General features: G+C 40.9%; 1 protein-coding gene across 1 annotated transcript; it reads right to left on the bottom strand.

Annotated features, from left to right (window-relative positions):
- Window positions 1-18,083: 18,083 nt before the first annotated feature.
- Window positions 18,084-18,497, bottom strand: LOC141649209 (uncharacterized). The gene has a single exon (XM_074457903.1). It carries the CDS (start codon window positions 18,495-18,497, stop codon window positions 18,084-18,086), a length of 414 nt encoding a protein of 137 aa, XP_074314004.1.
- Between the last annotated feature and the right edge of the window lie 1,079 nt (window positions 18,498-19,576).

The raw sequence follows: 19,576 nt of genomic DNA, 5'->3' as shown, positions 1-19,576 counted from the left end.
CGCATGGTTTCTGACAAAACCATAATCAAAACACATTAGGATGGTTAAGATACCACTGTGGCTATGTTATTTAAGAAATAAATTTTCTAGAATCGTTCTAGGCAATAAAGAACAATGAGAAATATTTATAACGGAAATTGAGTACACTTGCAATCATGAGATGTGCAAGAAGGATGAGTCCCGCACACTGTGAAAACAGTGGGAGCTATTTCAAGGCTAGAAGGCCTATGTCTTGATTGGATCTCAACACGTACTCAGAAAGTTTTGTAATGCAAATGTATACATTACAAAGGAAAACGAGTATGTAGTAAGGTTGAGTTAGGTACAAGAAGTTGATAAAACCTACTAACCAAAGCCTTTCATAGGCTTAACATGATGCGTCATGTCATTTCAATTGGATTGAGATTAATAACTACATAAAAGATCAAATTAGATTATAGAATATGAAATAGTAATCAGGTATTGACTATTCATATGTGATAATCACATTTGTCGTTCAAGTTTTTAAGCTGAAAAACTCCTTTTATACTTTGTTACATCCAAACGGGTTGTAGAGACAACATTGAACCCCGTTAAAGTGAACCCGGATTAACATGGTATTCGCTCATAGTCACTTGTATGAGGTGACGTCTCGAAGTGACTAGAGTGTGATGCGATTGATGGCAAGTTCAAGTGCCATAGAGTCATGTGAGATGACTAGTCGATCACATAGGCAGACTGTTAGGAACACTTTGTCGGGCAGTGACCGCTTATAGAGTTCTGGCAAATTTATATAGCCTGGTCGTGGCGAGAGCTACTATAGTATTCTAATGAGTCGATTCTTTTGACTAAAGACTGTTCACCTAAGGTGGCACAGTTTCAGATTAACTTTGATTTGTGTTACTACGACCTTCGTAAATGGGGTCAAATGGGCATATTTTGGGTTATGATGACTGTGGCTAGTCGAAAGGAATGAGTGCGATAGGAATTGTCCACCCCCTTGTCAGGGTTAAAATAATATCTCAGGGCCACTCGAGGAGTAATAAACTGGAAATGCGTGGCCACGCTCGGATGGTATCTATGGTAGATAACTCCGGTCAATCAGTTATTCTCCAGATCGAGGAAACCACTCTCGATATGATCACTTGCAAGTACGACCCGAAAGACACCTTGCATTGAGTGAAACATAGTAATAGGACAAGAGAATTGGTGACGCACACTTGTCGAGGACAAGTGGGAGATTGTTGGAGTAAGTGTCCCCGACAATAATGCGATCACAATTGTCGATCATATTGATCACATATTTAAATCTCATACCAAGAATACGAAAGGGATGATACATTGCATATATAGTCAACTGGTCCACACATATCGGTAATGATTGGCTGGCTAGAGTTTGACATTACTTGTCGTGCGACGGTGGTGATCGATTGATCCTTGAGGTCACACCTAAAGGATGATTCCCTTAATTGAAAAGGTTAATTAATTGTATGTCGATCAGATTAATTAATTCCTTAAAATTGAACAAATTATTATCATAAGAGAGAAAATGACATCTTATTATAATGTGATTAAATAAGATTTTATTTAGTAATTTAAGAAGTTATATTACTAAAATTAATCGGTGTTTGCGAAACACGCGAGATGAGAATGATAAGTTAGTTATAATTACAAGATGTTGTGAATTATACTAACTAGTATTTAAATGACCATTTTATGTGAAAGTAACTTTGAATTACTAGTCAATTTGTTAAATGTGATTTATTTAATTTGTAAATGATATTTAATTTGTTAAATATGCATTTTAAATTAAAACATGACATAAGACATGTCACATTTCACATGACATACAATTGTACAATTGACAAAAATAAAATGGACTCCATATTACACATGAAAACCGAAATATTGGTGGGATTTTTAGTAGTTTTGTCTTACTCATTTGTCTTATTCATTTGTCTATGACACTTGATAGTGACTTGACAATGACAAAGCCTTACACCATTAGTCTTGTGAAGACAAATAGGAAAAACAAAAGGGGTCTATAAGCTATACACCCACCGGTTTTTGTGAGGGATTAAGGAGAGTGTTTCCTCCAAAATTTATCATTCTCTTATGTTTAAACAAAACATAAACTTCTCTCTCTTGTTCATCATAAAATCAAATTTTATGAATCAAATTTGTTTAAATCAATAACTAATAATACTAGTAGTAGTATATGAGTATTAGTAATCAATTTTAAGGTAAACCACATTACAAATATCTAGTACATGTTAGTTTGTGGATTTTGGGATAGTCTTGGGTGCTACTAATTGGAGGGCTTCTATTTTGAAGTCATGAATGTTCATCCATTATTGGAAAGCTCAAGAACTAACAAGAAGGAGATCTTGTTGGTGCCCATATGATGACCGAATTTTAGAAGGTGAGAAATCGATTTTCTTATCTCTTCTTATTTTGTTTGCATGCATAAGATCAACATTTAATTTTATGACTAAATTAAATCATCACATATATGAATATGTTAAGTAATGTGATATAGATTTCTAACAGTAGGAGAGTAGTAGCGGTTCTTTGATAGGTTTCCCCGGCGTTGATGAGACCGAAAGGCATGACCGTGTAGCAATATGTACCCCACTGTGTAGTGAACGCAGTCTTGTGCATGTCTTCCTCAGCCATTTTAATCTGGTTGTACCCAGCATACCCGGCCATGAATGATAGGAGAGCATGTTCGGCAGTGTTGTCCACCAGAATGTCAACATGTGGCAAAGGGAAGTCGTCTTTTGGACTCGCCTTGTTCAGATCCCTGAAGTCGACGCAAACCCGAATTCTTCCGTCTTTCTTTGGTACGGGCACAATGTTGGCCACCCAGTCAGAGTATTCAGACACTTTGATGAACCCAGCCTTGAACTGTTTGTCCACTTCTTCCTTGATTTTTAGGGCCCACTCAGGACGCATCCGGCGTAGCTTCTGTTTCACAGGTTTAGCCTCGGGTTTAATGGGTATCCGGTGCTCTGCGATTTCTCTGTCAATCCCAGGCATGTCTCTGTAAGACCAGGCGAACATGTCCTTGTATTCGTGGAGGAGGTCAATGAACTGTTTTCTTTCCGAGGGGTCCAGGGTTATCCCTATCCTAAGTTCTTGAGGTGTATTGTCGGTTCCTACGTTAATAGGTTCGGTTTCCTCAATGATGGGGGTTCTGGTTTCCCGTTCGTCAAGTTCTTTGGCTAGGTGAGGTGGGTAGTCACTCAAGTCAAATTCCTCATAGTCATTCAGAATGGCATTGCAGTTAAAATGAGACGAGTCATAAGCAAACTTAGCGTTCATTAAGTTGACACGAGCGAAAAGCTCAGAAAGGACAGACATCTCGTGGTCAGTCAGAGGCGACACAACGGAGGAAGTGGCCCCTGGAACAGGCTCCAGGTTGTCACCATTCATGGGAATGGGGGTGACCCTAGTAGACTCAGCCTCTGAATCAGCCACGACTTTCTGATAAAAAAGTTGGAAGGGGACCTTGACTGGGACATCAGGAGCATTAGGAGCTACGACAGACTCTGACTCCGACTTAGACTCATACTCAGATCATTCTTCACTTCCCTCCTTGAACATAGGGCCTTCTCCAGTTGTTATCTTGAGAATGCGGCCTTGGCGATCGGTCCATTTGACGGTCTTCCTCCAGCCTTGGGTGACTTTCTTCGGGTCAGTATCGGAGATCAAGGCGGTTGGATCGAAATGATTGTCCATCAGGGCGATGTTGATGATGTCCTCATAGTCGAGGTGTTTGACATTATCTTCCCCAAAGAGGAGTGTGACAGGTTGTCCGTCAAGGCATGGTGACGGTTTGGACTCAGTTGATGCAGCTTCGATGTTGTCGGGGATAAAGTAGCAGTCCTGGAAGACTTCCACTCCCGGGTACCTAGCCTTCACCACAGAGTCATAGATTGGTTCCGGAAAGCCATGGTAGGGCTCGGACTCTCCCTCGGGGACAAAGTATCCGTTGAGAGTCAGATGGTAGGGACGGAGGATGACTCCGTGCTTCTTGCGTTTTCGGATTAGGAGGTTCATCTCCCGGATATCTTCGTCGGTAGGTTCGTATCCCAGCCCAAAGGGAATGCTGGAGACCTTAGTCTGTTTCAAAGGAGGCAATGGGTCCTTTAGTGGATTGAGCGGCAAACCCGGGAAATAACCTTGACGCATCATGATACGGTTGACCGTGAGGTTGGTGAACGGGTCACAATCAGAGGGCGTCAATTCATCAGTTATGGCGTTTACGGCTTGGAAACCCCACATTTCATCGTCGTCCTCCTCAATGGCTTGGGAGGCCATCCCCTTTCTCATAATTGCTTTGATTGGGGAAGCGGGAATCGTGATCGTTTTCCCGTTGAAGGGGACCCTGATCTTCTGGTGGAGAGTTGATGTGACCGCATTGACGGCGTGAATCCAGGGACGTCCCAGGAGCATGTTGAAGGACGCGTCGATGTCGACCACTTGAAAACTGGTTTGTCTTTCCAGTGCTCCGGTTGTAACACCCCCATTTATTCAGGAGCCTTTAGCTAGACATTCCCAAATAAATAGGACTGTTACCATCTCGGTTTCCCGAGGTAGTGAATAACAAAGTACAACAATACCAAAGTACTTCAAATTAAAACTTTAATGATTACATGTTTATTACAAATTATCCAACTAAAACTTAATATAAAAATTGATACAACTCATGCAATGAAATTAAATAAGTGATATAACTATATATGTGATCTAGACTTCATCTAAGGTTCCAAGTTTGGCTCTCATCCCAATGCTCCCAAGTCGGCTAATCTTTGGTACTGTCAAATCGCTCCCCATAAAACGGTTCACCGCAGTGTTCACGAATACACACAGCTTAACCGCGAGGTCGAGTAGAAATAAAACTAAACAACAAGAACATACAATTATCAATCCAATTCAATTCACTTTCATTGCACAACCCCCTGACAACGTGCTCCTTTCCTTTACTTAGCACAACTCCCTTAACAACGTGCTCACATTACTTTGGTACCCCTCCCTTAACAACGTACCACAATATGTAATAGTACCCCTCCATCACAACGTACATATTACCATCACCCCAGTGTACAAACTCCCTCAACAACATACAACTGACTGCCGCACAGCTTTTATAATAACCACATTCCAATCAACGATAACAATTCAATTCACCTCATCAATATAACCGACACGAATCAACATAAGTCACCCTTCCAACCATTACGATATTATCAACCAACATATACAACATGAATCTCCCTTCCAACAATTACGATTATATCAACCAACACAATTCACATACGATCAATTCACTTTAACGTAAGTAATCCACCATACCAAACATAGATAATTAAAAGTCGAGTTGAGTAGGATTATCCCTACCTGGCAAGCGATTCCAATTAAGCAGCTTAAGCAATCCAAATAATTAAAGCAATCCGATCCGATTATAATTTCTTCACGAATCAACCTAATCAAAATATCATAATTCAATTCAATTATATATTTAGTTATTTACTCCTTTTATTTATTCAAATTAATTATTTATTATAATTATTAAAGGTTTACGATTATTAAAACTCGATTCACTTATTATAAATTAATTAATTACGTCAATTATAATCTCGTATAATATAATTCAAAAACCCGTTTATTAAAGTCAAAACCCGATTACTTATTGATACCCGAGTTAACCCGTCTTAAAACTAAATAAACCAAAAACCCAAATCCCATGAAAACCCCGTGAAAACCCCCAACACAAACCATATACAATCGCGTCGAAACCGTTGTTCACTACCCTTCCTAAACCCGTCTTTCACGACTTCCTTGACCACCATCAGCCCCGACCAAACCTGCCACCTCCTAGTCCACACCACGACGAACACCAGGGACCAAAGCCACCACCCAAACCGCCACCAGCAGCCCCCAGACACCCCGCCCTAACAGCCCCTTTCAAAACTCGACACAATCAACACTACACCCTTATTCACCTCCTCTCACCACCCTACGACAACCAGTGGCCACCACCGTGGTCTCCCTTGACCCACGGTGGTCCCACCACTGACCCCGACCACTCACGGCAGCTCACAACCACCCAGAACGACACCAACAATCCCCTTAAAACCCCTCCCCTGTTCTCACGTTTTTCCGGCCACCACCGCCGCAAAACACCATCTCCGGCCACCAAGACACCACCAAAGTGGTCGAATACCTCCCCCCATCAAAACCCTACCATGCCCAGGTTAAGACTCGACCATTAGAGGGTTCAATTACCCATCCCAAACCCCACGACCAACTCGCAACACCTCCCTGACCAGCCACCTTTAGCCACCTGCCACCGCCACCCTAGGCCTTCCTAGACACCACCACCACACCCATTCCAACCCTTGCAACCCCACGAACCACCTCCCAAAGTTTGGTCTCATTCCGTCAAGGTTTGGGTCAGTTTCTAAGTGTCTTAAGATCGTCTCACATTCAGCTGTATAAGAAAATAAAACGAGATTAGGAGTTGTTACCTATTAATATCGCTTGCTAATTCCGTCTCCAAAAGCTCTTTATTCTTCTTTGTGAATTGTGAATTATATTTTCAGATTTATCATGGTATTTATAGTGTAAGATTTAGAGAATACGAGGTCAATTAGGAAACTATTATGACTTACCTTATTCTAATTAGTATAGGAATTACCATTATTAATAATTGCCATTATATTATTATTATTATTATTATTATCATATATTATTAATCTTACCGTAACTAGGATTTCCTCGTATAATATTTACTAATTTATTATTGCCATAACTTTATTTTTATTATTATAATTATAATTACCTTTATATATTATTATTTCCTTATTATATTATTATTAATTCCCGATACAAATCCCGATTACACTCATACCAACTTAATAAGTTTCGGCCCAAACAACAATGGCACACGGCCCAATGCTAAATATTAGCTAAACCCAATTCCCGACTTGCATTATGAATTTATTATTTAATTAACGTCTTATTATAATTACTATTAGAAATGTCTTTAATCAATTATTAAATTACATAAATTACTTTCATAAATTATTATCAAAATACGGAGTATTACAGTCTTCCCCTCTTAAAATGAACTTCGTCCCGAAGTTCGCCCACAACTACTACCACAACACACATAGACATTCTCATAACTAAGCATCATCCAATACAATTATTCATTTTATGATTATCAATCATGCCAATCTTATAACAAGGTATCACAATAATAACTTAAAACACTCGTAGTATCACATTCCTTCCCCCTAAAAATAAACTTCGTCCTCGAAGTTCGGAATATCAAACAATAGGAACAAACAATTCATTGTTGTAACGCCACAAAATATTAAAACACACATTGTAATATAAAACAATTATTATTTCCAACACGAATTAATGGTTAAATGAATACAAAATATTTGATCTACTTCCAAATAGCAAAATCACACCACACAAGATATTCGAACTAATTTTTATTTAAACTCAACTACTTTACTTAACTACCGACGAATACAAACCAAAATAAATAATAGTCTATAACAAAATACGCATAATGGTTTAGTTAATCTTTTCTTAATAATGATATCTAACTTAAATATGGACGCAATTATAGTGAACATATATATGGCTTAGGGCAACACATCCCGCATATCACTAGACATGGTAACCTACTTCACACAATTCAAAAATATCAAGAAACAAAATTTTCATTTACTCAAGACCAAGGAAACATGTCACCACTTCAAAAAAAATCATAAATAACTAATAACACAATTACTTCTTGAGAACCTTTACTTTTTAGAAAATACAGCGAGTTAATAATGCATGAGAGAAATAATCAAGTCAAAAACTCAAAAAGTCAATTTATAATGCATTTTACAAATTATTTGGTCGAAACAGAAATTTTACAGCAACTGGTCAGAAACTTAGGTCAACTTGTAAAAATCACTATTAATTTTCAAAACTTTACCTTGTAACGTGGCTTATCAATTTAGAAACATATAAGAATATTTTAAACAATGGAGTTGGAATTACACTAAATCGATCGGTAGATTTTAAATGGCAAATTTTACAAAAACATGGCGCGAAAACATCACTGTACAGGAATATTCTGACCACTGCCAACTAAAATATTTATTTCTCCTAAACCGTATATTATTCGAATATGAGATCAGTGGCATATGAAAGCTAACTCACAAGGGTATCACACATAAAAATATCATACAAGGATTTTAAACAGGCAGTAAATGACAGCTAAAACAATCAAGGGTAAAATTTCGAGAAATCAACCAAAATCGCATTCTTCACAATTTTACGCAATTTCTTCAACACTTCACAATCATACTCACACCTCCCACATACATGCCAACATACCTTCCCCATATCAACATGCTCATAACAATACTTAAAAGAAATCATCCACAATCATTAACAAAAACAGTCATTCAAACAAGACAAACAAATTCCTAAAGGAAATATACTATATTCATTTTAAATTACCCCACACTGAAATGTCTCTCAAGGTACCCGGTTCAAAACTGGAAGGGCCAAGGTACAAATTAGGCGCGCTTTCCTAACAGTACTAAGAGGGGCTCCTAACAGTTTCTACCCGGGGTTCATTTTATTTATACACATCCTAAATTCATTATTATTCATTGGTTAGGCCTGAGGATCGTTTTGCTTTGATACCACTTTGTAACACCCCCATTTATTCAGGAGCCTTTAGCTAGACATTCCCAAATAAATAGGACTGTTACCATCTCGGTTTCCCGAGGTAGTGAATAACAAAGTACAACAATACCAAAGTACTTTAAATTAAAACTTTAATGATTACATGTTTATTACAAATTATCCAACTAAAACTTAATATAAAAATTGATACAACTCGCAATGAAATTAAATAAGTGATATAACTATATATGTGATCTAGACTTCATCTAAGGTTCCAAGTTTGGCTCTCATCCCAATGCTCCCAAGTCAGCTAATCTTTGGTACCTGTCAAATCTGCTCCCCATAAAACGGTTCACCGCAGGTGTTCACGAATACACAGTCAACCGCGAGGTCGAGTAGAAATAAAACTAAACAACAAGAACATACAATTATCAATCCAATTCAATTCACTTTCATTGCACAACCCCCTGACAACGTGCTCCTTTCCTTTACTTAGCACAACTCCCTTAACAACGTGCTCACATTACTTTGGTACCCCTCCCTTAACAACGTACCACAATATGTAATAGTACCCCTCCCTCACAACGTACATATTACCATCACTCCAGTGTACAAACTCCCTCAACAACGTAAACCGATCGCCCATAGCTTTTATAATAACCACATTCCAATCAACGATAACAATTCAATTCACCTCATCAATATAACCGACACGAATCAACATAAGTCACCCTTCCAACCATTACGATATTATCAACCAACATATACAACATGAATCTCCTTCCAACAATTACGATTATATCAACCAACACAATTCACATACGATCAATTCACTTTAACGTAAGTAATCCACCATACCAAACATAGATAATTAAAAGTCGAGTTGAGTAGGATTATCCCTACCGCAAGCGATTCCAATTAAGCGACTTAAGCAATCCAAATAATTAAAGCAATCCGATCCGATTATAATTTCTTCACGAATCAACCTAATCAAAATATCATAATTCAATTCAATTATATATTTAGTTATTTACTCCTTTTATTTATTTATTCAAATTAATTATTTATTATAATTATTAAAGGTTTACGATTATTAAAACTCGATTCACTTATTATAAATTAATTAATTACGTCAATTATAATCTCGTATAATATAATTCAAAAACCCGTTTATTAAAGTCAAAACCCGATTACTTATTGATACCCGAGTTAACCCGTCTTAAAACTAAATAAACCAAAAACCCAAATCCCATGAAAACCCCGTGAAAACCCCCAACACAAACCATATACAATCGCGTCGAAACCGTTGTTCACTACCCTTCCTAAACCCGTCTTTCACGACTTCCTTGACCACCATCAGCCCCGACCAAACCTGCCACCTCCTAGTCCACACCACGACGAACACCGGGACCAAAGCCACCACCCAAACCGCCACCGGCCCCCGGACACCCCGCCCCTAACAATGTTCCTTTCAAAACTCGACACAATCAACACTACACCCTTATTCACCTCCTCTCACCACCCTACGACCACCAGTGGCCACCACCGTGGTCTCCCTTGACCCACGGTGGTCCCACCACTGACCCCGACCACTCACGGCAGCTCACAACCACCCAGAACGACACCAACAATCCCCTTAAAACCCCTCCCCTGTTCTCACGTTTTTCCGGCCACCACCGCCGCAAAACACCATCTCCGGCCACCAAGACACCACCAAAGTGGTCGAATACCTCCCCCCATCACAACCCTACCATGCCCAGGTTAAGACTCGACCATTAGAGGGTTCAATTACCCATCCCAAACCCCACGACCAACTCGCAACACCTCCCTGACCAGCCACCTTTAGCCACCTGCCACCGCCACCCTAGGCCTTCCTAGACACCACCACCACACCCATTCCAACCCTTGCAACCCCACGAACCACCTCCCAAAGTTTGGTCTCATTCCGTCAAGGTTTGGGTCAGTTTCTAAGTGTCTTAAGATCGTCTGACATTCTTTGTATAAGAAAATAAAACGAGATTAGGAGTTGTTACCTATTAATATCGCTTGCTAATTCCGTCTCCAAAAGCTCTTTATTCTTCTTTGTGAATTGTGAATTATATTTTCAGATTTATCATGGTATTTATAGTGTAAGATTTAGAGAATACGAGGTCAATTAGGAAACTATTATGACTTACCTTATTCTAATTAGTATAGGAATTACCATTATTAATAATTGCCATTATATTATTATTATTATTATTATTATCATATATTATTAATCTTACCGTAACTAGGATTTCCTCGTATAATATTTACTAATTTATTATTGCCATAACTTTATTTTTATTATTATAATTATAATTACCTTTATATATTATTATTTCCTTATTATATTATTATTAATTCCCGATACAAATCCCGATTACACTCATACCAACTTAATAAGTTTCGGCCCAAACAACAATGGCACACGGCCCAATGCTAAATATTAGCTAAACCCAATTCCCGACTTGCATTATGAATTTATTATTTAATTAACGTCTTATTATAATTACTATTAGAAATGTCTTTAATCAATTATTAAATTACATAAATTACTTTCATAAATTATTATCAAAATACGGAGTATTACACCGGTTGCGACGGTCAAAGTGATAAGCCCGACGACCTTGCGACGAGTACCGTCGTAGGCGCGTACTCCTTGATTCGTTGGGACCAAGTCAGCTTCCTTGATACCCAGCCTGTGGGCAGTCTTAAGAGGAATGACATTCACCGCGGAACCGTCATCCACGAGGACCATGGGTATATTTTTCTGGAGGCATTGTACGGTGATATACAGGGCCAGGTTATGATTGGCTCCGAACGGAGGGATGTCCTCGTCGGAGAAGACGATCGGGTTATTCAGATTAGGGGCGTCCCTCGTCATGTGCGCCACTATTTCTTTTGGGGAAGAGGTGGAGGGCACGGTTAATTTTCCCAAGGCCTGCAGCAAGGCTTGTCGATGCTCAAAAGACGTTGCGATCAGTTGCCAAATTGAGATTTCGGCTTTCGCTTTCTGAAGCTGTTTCAGGATTGAGTTCTCGAGGGCCATTGGTTGAGTGTCCACCTCTGGGACGATTTGGTCATTCGTTGTTGGAACGACCGTTGGATTGTTCGGATTCTGATAGGGACTTCCGGACCCGGTGAGATGTCCGATTTCCTTCGCCCGTTTCTCCTTCCCTGGGATGATATAGACATCCTCAACATCATCTCTCCATATGCCGTTAATTTCGGAGTCTCGAGGATACCTTGGAGGGGTAGTTCTTGTGGGGAATATTCTTGTGAGGATGGTTTTTGTGGGGGTGGTTTTTGTGGGGGTAGTTATTTTGAGGGTAGTTATTTTGAGGGTGATTTTCGTGAGGTCTATGCCAGAATGGTCGCGGGAGCAATCCATCCTGGGGTAGGTAGTTTTGAATGCTTGGGGAATTCTCCCTTGGGCGCGGTGTTGGTGGATTGAAGATGAGTCGACGGTAGGCGTCGTCGAGTCGGGTGATTCTCTCAGAGAGGCTGGCTATGGCCTCTTCAACTTGTTGAAACATAGTGAGCATGGTGGCAGCACTAAACACAAACACTCCGTCTGAAAGATCCTTTTCCAAAGCATTCACCTCATCGTCAATTGGCAGGATGAGGTGAGAGGAGTCCAGGGTCGGCTCATCATCAGAGATAGCATGGATCCCCAAAGGATTTGTCTTGTTATTTGGCTTAGTTGGTGGGGGTAATGTCAAATCTCCCTTCTCAATCATGTCTTGAATAAGGTGCTTGATGATACTGACAGTAGGCGTTGGGGTTCCAGAACCGGGACTTCTTGGCATCGGTCGGATCCGGGGTGGGTCCGATCGGTTGTAACTTCCCTTGGTCCATGAGCCTTTTCAGGGCGCTTGTATAAGTCGACCCTATGTTGGTGAACACTCTCTGGGGGCGTTCAGCTTTCTTAGCAGATGGTTCGATGAGGTTGACCTCATCAATCTTGTTCGTCTGACCGTAAGGGCGAGATTCGGTTGAGGTGGATCCCTGGTAACCTCTGCCAGTGGTCTTGGCTAAGACACCCTTTCGGAGGTCGTCCTCAATACACGTCCCCAGAATCTGCAGATCTTGAAAAGTCTTGATATTCTGATACCTCAGTAGGTTGGCATAAACCGGGCGAAGATTGTTGACAAACTTTTCCACCAAAGTTGATTCACTTGGCTTACTGACCAATTGAGTACTCACCCTCCTCCAACGGGTTAGGAACTCAGTGCACCCTTCCTTGTCGTTCTGGGTTAGCACTTCGAGAGTACGGGTATTTGCCTGGATCTCGACATTGTTGGCATACTGTTTGGCAAACTCAACTGCGATATCATCCCAAGTAGTAAGGCTTTTCGGATCGAGGGAGTAGTACCATTGGCGAGGAATTGGCTCCAAAGAGGATGGGAATATCCGGGTAAAAAGCTCCTGTTTGACCCCCTTAATGGCCATATAGTCCTTGAAAGCACGGATATGGTTGAGTGGGTCCTCCACTCCCTTGAACTTAGGCACATCGGTCAGGGTGAAGTTGTCAGGTAACTGGTCCTCAACAGGTTCGAACCTTCGGTTGTTCTCAAGATGGATATTGTTACCTCTGGCTAGGAGCTGTTCTTCCAAGAGTTTCAGCCTCTTCTCAGTTTCAGTCAGAGGTGGGGTATTATGTTCCCCAGTTTCCTTGTTCTCCAGGGCGTCGATACGGGTCTCGACGCGATCCAGGGTGACCTTAAGAGCGGTAAGCAGGCTGGCTAGTTGATCAGTTGTGATATCTCTGTTGTTGTCATTGTTGTTGGACGAAGCTGAAGACGGGGCCATGGCTCTGAGGCAAAAAAACGGCTCACATTACAACTCAATCCGACACAGTTCCAAGACTGAACGCAGACAATGCGAAGGACGAGACAAAGATCAGACTCAACAAGACGGGGTGACCGTGTGTGGTCCCTCGGTGCTGACTCGATTTATGACGTGACGGTGTTTGACCGAACTTTTGACACGAGTCCAACATGACGGCGTGACGCCGTTGGACGAGTCTCGTGGTGAGACGACTCATAAGTAAAGACCCATAAGTACGTTTGCTTTGACTCGATAGACACGAGGCAGAATTGGAATGGTGGACTGAAGTTTTCGAAAATAGAAATTTTCAAAAAGATTCATTTGTCGCTTAAATGGACGGCTTCTGAAGATAGAAATCTCCGCAAGTCGATCAGTTGAAAGGGTTGTCTTAAGTTTATTTGCAAAAGACGGTTTGAGTTTGAATCGGCTCGGAAAACGGTGTATTGTTTCCCAAGACGGTTTTTGAAATTCAAAATTGTATGTTTTGAAAATCGAGTTTGAAATGTTTGAAGAGGTCTCGGGGATGGTGTATGGTCCTCGGGATCTCCAAAGTGTCTCGAGAAAAGGGTGTGTGCTTTTCTCGGGTTTTGAAAGAGCCATTGTTGGCGCGAAACGGGTTAAAATCCGTGTCTAGACGCGGCGATTATAACGGCGTGAAAAGGTGATTTGAAATGGTTATACAAAACCGGGTTTGAAAATCGTTATTACGATGGCCTAGAAAGGCGTGTTGAAATGGTTATAAAAAACCGGGTTTGAAAATCCTCATTACGACGGCCTAGAAAGGCGTGTTGAAATGGTTATAAAAACCGGGTTTGAAAATCGTCATTACGACGGCCTTGAAAGGCGTGTTGAAATGGTTATACAAAATCGGGTATGAAAATCGTCATTACGACGGCCTAGAAAGGCGTGCAACGGTCGACAAAAGACCTAGGTTTGACATGGCCATTATAACGGCGCGAAAAGGGTGATTTTGAAAATGACACGGAAGGACTTATGATCATGTAGCACATAAGCACTCACAGTTTCATTATATTATGCATTATGCTGACACGGGTTTTGGCTTAAAAGGGTGGGTTACACACCAAGCAATCAAACCCCGATTTGCGAGAGGGATACCAATCCAAACAAAATGTGTAAGGAGGGTGCCCTAGCCTCGTGCTCGAAAGTGATGAAAGCTCTTCGACGAAACAGAAATGTGTTACGTCAATGGTATGCTTGACTCAATCGGGATTCGAAACGCGGGGATGAGAAAACTCATGCCGACGAGACGAGCCAATTGGTCGAAAAGGGTTAGGTTGTGGGCCCAGACAAGGAACCCGACCGTGACCGTAATATCAATTAATGCATTCCAACCAAGACCTCGTTCGAGTCTCACCATCTAGGGATCACAAAGACGTAAGTGTCCTTGTTCTCCCCAGCGGAGTCGCCAATCTGTGGACACGGCCCACCTGCGAGCCCACATCGATCTGTGGACGCACAACGGTCTTTTTGAAAGCCATGCTCGGCGGCGTAAAAATGCTTTCGACCGGATCGTTTTAGATCGGTCGGTTTCGTCTCGGTAGGGTCTCGAAACGATTAGATATGTTCGGAGTCGCCACCAAGCATTTGTGGGATGCCTGGAACCCGTTCGAAATCCACTTTATACCTCGGTCAAATCGAAGCACAAAGCAGCGTTTGACATAGGTACTAAAGATGAGGAAATCGTCCCTCTTTAGCATCTTATCTCTTGAATGACTCTCGTACGCCCTGGATAAGGTCGTCCACTATCCAAAGTTTCTGAGTAAGAGGTGAAGGTACGTATTGGGAAGCCCTTTAATCAGACGCCCAATCTTGGTTGGTTGACTGCAAAAGTTGATAAAACGGTGTAAATGCATGAATGCGCATCCAATGATTTAAACCTAACATGTGAGAGCTTTCTAAGTCGGTTGATTTAATTCAAGTATCAAGTATAAGATGTCGAGTTGGATTAATGATTGATTTGCGTGCAAGACGGAAATTAAACATCCATTTACCGTATTAGGTTTAGGGTGCATAACATGATCCATTTGTCTTAGTAAGGCATTTTGCAAATATGGTTTTGAATAGTCATCTGATCCGTCCTATATCCGGGTTAGCCGGAGTCGGGATCGTCCTAGACTAATGCTGGAAGGAAACAGGCCCTGTACCAGACGACTATATGAGGCGCGAGCCAGCCGGCGGTGTAAGGGGCCTCCCTCTGGTTTTGAAAATGAGAAATGGAGAGCCTGTTTAGGCGCGGGTTAGCTCACGGTTTATGTGCCGTGTTCTGACCTTTTAGAAAACGTTATAAAAAGTGTTGAAAATGGGTATTTGAACCCGGTTTGATTTGAAGAGGTCGTTTAGACCGCATTTGTTGATGTGAAGAACTAGACTCGAATAATCATCATTATTTTGATGACATTCGGTGTCGGGTTCGATTTGACAAACTTGACATGAATAGTTTTGAAAGTGATTATGGACTACTTGACTTAAGTCCATTTGAATGTAATTAGTCGATACTCATCATCGTACTCGGGTTAAAATCCGGCATGGTATGTAGAACCAAGGATGACTTTGTGTTGGGGACTAATATGTTTGTTTGAAAATGTAAAGAAATGAAATAAAAGGCTTTAAAATACCTTTTAAATGTCATTAACCAAATATTATCACCGAAACACGGATTTAACCGTCATGGTATGAGGAACCAAGGGTGAAAAATGTTTTATGGTTAAAACAAGTGAAATAAAATGAAAAGGGTTCGAAAATACTTGAAATGGTGAAAACCGATTACAAATATGAAGATGGATTAAAGGAAAATGACGAGAACAAACACGGTTGATCTCTGGTCTGAGCACCCCATTTAGGTGTGGGCCAGTGGGCGACCTAAGGGGCTTCTGCCTCAGACCAAAAATCAGTTTTGGCTCGTTTATTCCATGTTTTGGTTCATGTTATACATGTTTTAGCATGTTATAGTCATGAAACAAATGAAAACATAATAAAAGAGGATTTTTACACCCTCATACTTACATGTTTGGTTATGGCGAGTGACCAACGTAAGTGTAACAACTCGTTTGATCGGAAAAAACTCGGTTTAAAACCGTTTTGGTAAGTAAAAAAGAGTGTTTTAATGTTAGTGATGGTGTAGTGGTCGAAATGGTCGGTCAAGTGATTTAATGCACGATGACGGTACCAAACAATGTGTAAGGCTCGTGTTTACGATCGGTAGGTCGTAAATACGCGTCGGGTTGTGACTTAAGAAGTCGAGTCGAGAATTTTAAGGGAGAAAAGAGGGGGCGGACACTCGCGTAAGTCTCAAATGGGTGGCATTTGAGGGGTATTTATAGGAGAATGAGTGGTTGTGTGAGTTTTGAGCGAGGTGGCCACCCGGGCTGCTCAAAGAGGCGCGAGCCACGTCGTGGGTCTTCGAGGTGAGTTGTCACTTTCACAACAAACGCAATCATGATTTGTTCTATCTTAGGTTTTGTAGTCACATGTTTGGTACTTGACCATTCATGAATCCGGGAAAACTTAAGGTAGAAGGTTTGAAATGTTTGGTTTTTTGTGGTTGACTCGGTTTGACTCGTTGTTGGAGTCGGGATTTGAATTTTTGAGTCGGTTTTTGGTCCGGTGTCGGTTTTGACTCTAGTTAGTGTCATTGCGACCCCGTTGTCGTGAATTAAACACTCCAGGTATTTTTGAAATGTTTTGAAATGTTTTATTTTCGAAATCGTTTTAAGTTTTCCGACGTAAAGTTGTACACAAACTGTCGATCAAACACCGCGATTCCAAAACATGTTGTAGTCCGATAACCATCGGGTGTTTGTTGGAGTCTCAGCAGATACTGGGTATCTACACCAAGACTTAATAGCTTCAATTTTGGTTTGATGAACCGACACTCCTTCTTTAGACACCGCGTAGCCAAGAAAAATCACACTCTCCACCAAGAATGAACACTTCTCTTTCTTATCGTATAGTTGCTGCCTTCTAAGCGTTTCGAACACACTTCAAAGGTGTTCAAAATGTTCCTCTAAACTGAGACTATAGATCAATATGTCATCAAGATAACCCACCACAAATTTGCCCAAGAATGCCTTTAGCACTTCATCCATTAGTCTCCTGAAAGTGCTTGGAGCATTAGTAAGACCAAACGGCATGACGGTCCATTCATACAAATCATGCTTAGTCTTGAAAGCGGTCTTTCACTCGTCCCCTTCCCTCATTCTGAGTTGATGATAACCACTCCTTAAATCGATCTTAGAAAAGACCACTGATCCATGTAATTCATCCAACATATCATCGAGCCTTGGAATTGGGAAATGATACTTGATTGTTATGTTATTGACAGCCCTACTATTGGTGCATATACGCCAAGTTCCATCTTTCTTTGGAACAAGCAATGTTGGAACCGCACAAGGACTTAGACTCCCTCGAACATAGCCCCGATCCATCAATTCGTCAATTTGCCTTTGCAACTCCTTTGTCTCCTCGGGATTATAAAGGTAGGCTGCCTTGTTAGGAAGAGAAGCTCCGGAAATGAGATCGATTTAGTGTTCGATCCCACGAATAGGTGGTAAACCCGGAGGTAGATCTTTGGGAAAAACATCCTCGAACTCCTTTACCAAGCCTTCAACCTGCCCGTTGATCACACCATCACCATGTGTCTCGTTAACCACCATCAAATAAACCCTTTCACCCTCAACAAGAGCATTCTCCACTTCACGCTCACTAGCAAACATAGTAAGGTTTGGTTTCTTCCCTTGCTTAGTACTCATCAACCTACTAGCACTAGGAGCCATGGGTTTGAACATGATCCTCTTCCCTTTATCACGCAATTTATACTCATTGCGCCTGCCATGGTACAACACATCACGATAAAATAGCCAAGGACGTCCCAACAAAATGTGACAAGCATCCATTAGAACCACATCGCACAATATCTCATCACCATAAGAACCCATAGTTAGACCCACTCTCACCTGCTTCATAACTTTAACCTTGTTACCATCATCGAGTCAATGTAGTGCATATGGTTTAGGATGACTCGTTGTGACCAACCCAAGTTTTGTGACCATCTCGTTTGAAGCAGCGTTTGTACAACTACCACCATCGATGATCAACCTACACCACTTATCCTTCCCTTGACATTTGGTGTGAAATATTTGATCCCGTTGCTCCGAATCAATTGGTGACAATTGAACTTGTAAGGTCCTAAGAACGAAGGCACAATCAAAGGTAGGGGCTGCATAAGTTTCAACATTATCACCATCTTTCTCATCCTCATAATCCTCCAGATTAAACACTTCCTATGACTGTTCATCCCCAACCAATAATTCCTCACGCACATCAATAGCCTCTTTTAAGGTTATGACTCGTTTATTTGGACAAGTATTTTGACAATGCCCAAAGCCTTGACACTTAAAACAATGGATTTTAGAGAGACTCGTTTCCTTAGTGCTCGTGGTCTTAACACTAGGATTAGGGGCAACTACATTTTTAGGAACCGACTCAGTGGTGTTGCTACTAGCACTACCCTTTGATCCCCCGTCATTCCTCCACGATGTAGACCTACTACTATCCCCATATGTCGAAGTATATTTCGTCTTTCTTTGGGCCTGAACTTTCAAACACAATCCACATAGAGTGTCAAAATCAGCATAGGGAAACATTTCTACGACATTAGCTACGGATCTATTTAACCCAAATAAGAAACGAGACATTTTTTGTTCCTCGTTTTCCTCTAATTCCCCCATTAAACCCAAATTCTCAAATTCATCAATATAATCACTAATACTCCGTTTCCCTTATGTTAGCTCAATAATCCTACGGTAAATAGCTAGCTTATGCGTGGGTGGTACATACCTTTTCCGTAATTTTTGTTTCTCAGTGTCCCAAGACGAGATCTTGGCCTTGTGTGACGATCCGCACACTTCGAACCCTTAGGTTTATTTATGCTATGTAGATTCATTTCCTCTTGTATATTTTTAGTAAATGCTTTCTAGTTTAGGATAGTCTTAGTTAAGCTTTTTTTTCCATAAAT

Source organism: Silene latifolia, chromosome 3, assembly GCF_048544455.1.
Source record: "Silene latifolia isolate original U9 population chromosome 3, ASM4854445v1, whole genome shotgun sequence".
NCBI lineage: Eukaryota > Viridiplantae > Streptophyta > Magnoliopsida > Caryophyllales > Caryophyllaceae > Silene > Silene latifolia.
The sequence above is the reverse complement of the archived record's forward strand: the minus strand, read 5'-3'. Positions and strand labels throughout refer to the sequence as shown.